This window comes from Etheostoma spectabile, chromosome 12 (assembly GCF_008692095.1).
Source record: "Etheostoma spectabile isolate EspeVRDwgs_2016 chromosome 12, UIUC_Espe_1.0, whole genome shotgun sequence".
Lineage (NCBI taxonomy): Eukaryota > Metazoa > Chordata > Actinopteri > Perciformes > Percidae > Etheostoma > Etheostoma spectabile.
In genome coordinates, this window is record NC_045744.1 from 2,993,618 (window position 1) to 2,998,768 (window position 5,151).

At 42.7% G+C, this 5,151-nt stretch overlaps 1 protein-coding gene across 2 annotated transcripts in view; it reads left to right on the top strand.

The window, feature by feature from the left end:
• The window catches only part of LOC116699232 (semaphorin-6B), a 35,026-nt gene that overhangs the window by 14,521 nt on the left and 15,354 nt on the right, over positions 1–5,151 (top strand). The window contains exons 2-5 of one of the 2 annotated variants that reach the window (XM_032531739.1): positions 606–729; positions 1,638–1,749; positions 2,486–2,546; positions 2,650–2,712. In XM_032531739.1, coding sequence (XP_032387630.1) covers positions 609–729; positions 1,638–1,749; positions 2,486–2,546; positions 2,650–2,712 — 357 coding nt within the window. In that variant the 5' untranslated portion in view covers positions 606–608. Of the gene's footprint in view, positions 1–605; positions 730–1,637; positions 1,750–2,485; positions 2,547–2,649; positions 2,713–3,403; positions 3,500–5,151 lie in introns of those variants that run through there. The other variant, XM_032531740.1, reaches the window with a different exon arrangement.

Consider the following 5,151-nt stretch of genomic DNA (forward strand, 5'->3'; position numbering starts at 1 on the left):
GTGTGTGTGTGTGTGTGTGTGTGTGTGTGTGAGCATATCTCACACAGCACATTGTGACCCTTTTGCGGCCTCTTAGCTTTTATAAAATCCAAAATCTTTTCCCTTCCCTTCTCCTTGATCGGGATTTAGAGCATACATACTTGACTTTAGACCTTTAGAAAGAGTGTCCATCTTACCCGGGTCACACCCTTCGTCCCTTCTTTTTACACTTTCTTCAGCTATTCCTTCTTTGCTGCAAATTACCCATAATATATCCTTCACATCTCCCTATAGAAACCCAATTAATGAAAGGAGCGTTACCTCCCAAAGTGGCTTTGTAATTCTGTGACTGTTTTGTCTCTTGGTGTGTTATATGACTGTGAGAATCCCCTTCTATGCAATCTGTGTGACAATGGAGTGACATTTCTGACAATAGATCCTCATAACACCACAAAGCAGACAATACAAACACATACGCTCCCTGCTGAAGCCGGGTTGGTGGCAGCAGTCACCCTGCTGCACTTCTGACCCTGTCCGCAGTCAGCTGGTAATTAAGAAACATATAGCGTACACAGCATACATTTTAATATTTTATATTGATGTTTTTCTCTCCCCTGTCTCTTCAGTGCATGTGTGTTGCTGCCATGGCGACCGCGGCTCCTCTCTTTACGTTTATTCTCCTGCTGCTTCGACTGGCGGATGGCTTATTCCCAGAGGAACCCGGTCCACTCAGCTATGTCCCCGTGGAGGGTATGTTTCCTTCCCGCTGTGTGTGTAAGAGTGTGTGACTGCATGTGCAGCGTTGATGATGAATGGCTTCACGTTGGATCTGGACATCGGGGGTCAAGGGGCAGAGCTTTGGTGTGGCGCTGGTTTCTTGCTGTCCAGGCGTACAGATAAATAAAGAGACTTTACTCCTATAGGTAGCAGAGAGAAGGAAAGACATAAAGACAGACAGAACGAGAGCCGAGAGAAATGATTGTTATGGATTTTGAGGGGTGCAGGAAGATGAAAAAGTGGGAGACAATTGGATTGGATGGGGTGATACGGATGACAAGCGAGAAGGCTGAGGGGTGGAAGAGAGAAAGGGAGGAGACAGGTGGAGATGGATCGCTACGTCCTCCTCTCACCCTCCCCTGCAGTCAAGGACAATGAGACGTTCTCCCAATCTGTCTCCTGATGATGAGGGCTCCCTGTGGAGAGCGTTGTCCTCCTCTTCGGAACTTTCACGTACTCTGATACTGCCACTTACTCTCTCCACCTTATCTGTACTCTCTCACTTATCCGAAAGGGAGGGGAGGGGAGGGACGGGATGCCGTTTTTCACGGTAAAATTACAATAATGGTTGCACACAGTTTTACTCATTATGGGGCTGCATGCATCAACAAAAGCGGAAAAAAAAACACTGAGAGGATTTAAGTGTTCCAGTGTACTTTAACTGCTGCACCATTCATCTCTATCCATTACCTTTGTTTTTCTGAACAAAAGCATCACGAATGAGTGGAGACAGTATTAAAGTGAAGGTTAGAAAAGTTTTTAGGGTAAATATAGATGGGAAGAGTACTCGCTTTGTCATTAACTGCATCCTTGAGCAAGGCACCTTATTTCTAAGTCAGCGTTTCACTCTATTTGTGTGTTTGTCTGTGTGTTCATGTCAGTTGTGCGGAGGTATCCGGTGTTCTTGGGCAGAGCTCATCGTTCAGCTCAGAGACAGGAGCTGCACATTCAGACGGTCCTCCAAGTCAACCGCACGCTCTACATAGGAGCCAGGTAACCAACGGCAACCGCCTCCAACTGTGTGTTACCGACGTGCTCCCATAAATATCATTTTGCTTTCATTTGATGCCACAGCCTCCGTCTGCTGTCATTCTGAAGAGGACATTTTCAGTTTGTTGTGGCGACGAAGCATTCAGTCATCATTGTTGAATGTCAAGTGAAAGCTGTTTGTTCACATTTATGGAAAATAGTGTTCCCCGGACCCAATCCGGTCCACCTGATGCAAAGATAGTTGGTAATAAACAAGACGATGAATGCATACCAAATGCATGAACAAATAAATGATACAATCCACCTCATGTAAATAAAAGATTTCACAATTCCATCGCATTTTTAATTCCACGGCTTCAGCACATTTGTGTCACATAAAAACACAAACAGGTGGCAGTCTTACAGAAAATGGTGTGCTGATAAAAAATGTGTTCTAATGCACAACAACAGCAGGGCCACTGTTATGAGCATCACAGATCCTACATTCGCATATACACACAAACATACACATATTTTGCTAAATGAGTGTTATGTAGCATAAGCTGCAGTACAGTAACTCTGTTAGCCGTCCGCTCTGTTCATTCAGTTTGAGTCTAAAATTAATTTGAAAACAACTAAACAAATAAAAAATGGTGGCTGAAAACATTGAATGACTTGCTGAGCCCCTTCTTACATTTATAATGTATATCCTATAGTATTACATTGAAACAGTAATAGTACTGCATTGTGTGTTTTGTAGAGATGACCTGTACAGAGTAGAGCTGGATAACATGGCAGGGGATGAGATGTTCTACAGCAAGGTAGGACTCATTGTCTCGCACGCACACGAAACCAAGCATGCACTAACAGCTGATCATGTACACACACACACAACAAACTGACTGGGCTTCGTTCCTTTGGCAGAAACGGACGTGGGAATCCAATAAAAACGACATCCGAGTGTGCCGGATGAAGGGCAAGCACGAGGTACACTCTGACTTTGAGATCCACTCTTACATGCATCAGCACCATCCATCTACTATCACATGCATGGGCAGACATAACAGCTGTTAGAGAAAACTTATTTCCTGCAGGGGCTCCTGGATATGTCATTTACGCAAATTTGATCTTGTTGATACAGAATCAGTGCATCAGTTAATCGCATAGCTCGGTGGAACGCTACCCAGGCTGAGAGATGTCCATGAAGCTTGAAAGTTATTGTCATGCACACCTGCATAGTGCCAATTTCCTTCGTGTATCTCATTTGAAGCCTGTAGGGAAGACTAGAAAGTGGGACAATTGTGTGTGTATATAAAGTGGTAGTTGACAATGTTCTGAGGTATAAAGGGAATGTGATCAAATCTACAAAGGTGTGATGGGATGGTGGCTTGCTTGACAGGGTGTAACCCCAAAAACATATGCTTTTATTGTTTAAATGTAGCAGTGCCACTGGCAAAATCCTATCTGTGCGGAACTCAAAAAGAAAGAGGAAAGAGGAAACATTATAAAGCAAACTGAGCAGAAAGAGTGACGCAGCCTTAGGGAGGAAACTGTTTTGAAATCAGATGAGAAGGGAGATGTAGGTAGGGATGGGATGGGATGGGATTTGCGTAGGTGGACGAAATGTGGTGAAGAAACCCAAAAGGAGGATTGCATAGCCACCAGGTAGTAAGAAAAAAAAAGATGTGTTGCTTCAAAGAACACAGGGGAAAGAAGAGGAAAATTAAAGCTGTGATACGAGACAGAAAGAGAAAGACTTGGCCAAGGTGGAGAGGTGGAGATGATCTGGTGAGAGGAAGAAGACAAAAGACAGAAAGGAGAAGCTAAAGCCAGCTAACTCAGATGAAGAGATCAAATTATAAGGTTCAGACTAAATGTCGCAATCATCTGACACACAGCTGCTAGACCCGAACTAATGATTTACAGTCCAATAGCATCTATCAGGTAAGTATGCAGTAAAAGTTATCACAGTCCAAAAATAGACATTTCTCACAGCAGACATTTGGAAATGTTACAGCAGGGATAGCACAGGTGGAACTAATGACATTAAGGATGGCTCTGTTGTGTTCAGGTGTGCCAGTAAGCTAGCATACCTGGGAATTGAACTGAATGGAATGCATTCATTATTACAGATGGTAGAGGAATAGTGTTTTGGGAAATAGACATTTTTTGCACGGTTAATTAAGAAGATTAATACCACCCTCATGGTTTTACTGAAAATTAATCCTCTCATCTATATCCAGGTAAGATATCGTCGCAAACAAGCCCATAACATGTCAAACTATTCCTTTAATTACTTCCACCTGTGCTTTTCCAACTGTGCCATATCAGAGGGTCTGTCATGAAAAAGGTCTACCAAATTACTCTCATAGCATCTCAATAACAGTATTTACCAATATATTATCAGGAGAAAAATTCCACATTAGAATTTTTTTTTTCCTTCTCTTGCTTGCTCGGTCTCATTTAAACCACAATAATAACTAACACCGATTAGCCTCTGCAGATCAAACACTCAGTGGAATACTATGAGTTGATAAGCATGATTAATTAATGGCAAGAGCAGTGTTTGGTTGACATTTGGCAAACACTAAAATGATGTGCAAATATGGCTGCTTGCAGTCTTTAGGCTAAGCTAGGCTAACCAGCTGCTGGCTCCAGCTACATATTTACAAAACAGGTGTATACATGTTGCTGTCGCCAGCAGCTGGTTAGCTTAGCTTAGCACAAACACAAGGAAAACAGCTTGCGTGGCTCTTTCCAAAAGCAGGTCTTACACACCTGTCATATTTGTGTAATCCATACAGCCGCTGCCTGGCCATCAGCAGAGACTCCAGGAAGCATGACCAGCATAACCACCCCGTTATGTTTTTGTTCAGATTAAATTTAAAGAAAATTAAAGATAAGGGGTACATTTATGAGGTTTTTAAACATGCTGGTACACAGAGCCTAGTTTTGCATACGGAGTAAGGTCTGGCTTAGTCTCACTTTGCCAGACCCTCCTCCAAAGCGCGCTTAAGGACAGTCTGGTTAATCAAGACAGAGCCTTTAATGTTGCAGCCCCACCCCACTGAAACACCCTCCCTGCAGAAATCCAACATATTTAAAAAAACTCCTGAAACACCACCCGTTTACCACAGCCTACAACCTCCTTTAGCCTAGCCTCAGTAATTCTGTAAAGTGTCCTCGGGTTTCTTGAAAGGCGCTATATAAATAAAAGTTACTATTCTTATTACTTCACATAGCATTTGGGGATGGGAGGAAAACCGTGCTGTGGTTTAACGGCATTTCTTTAACCCTTGTGTTGTCCTCGGGTCAAATTTGACCCATTTTGAAAAAATAAAATCTGTATCAGAAAAGTGTCTTTCGACCAAATTAAGAAAAATAACGCAGATTGTTCCTTACAACGCTCTTCACAAGTAAAATAAA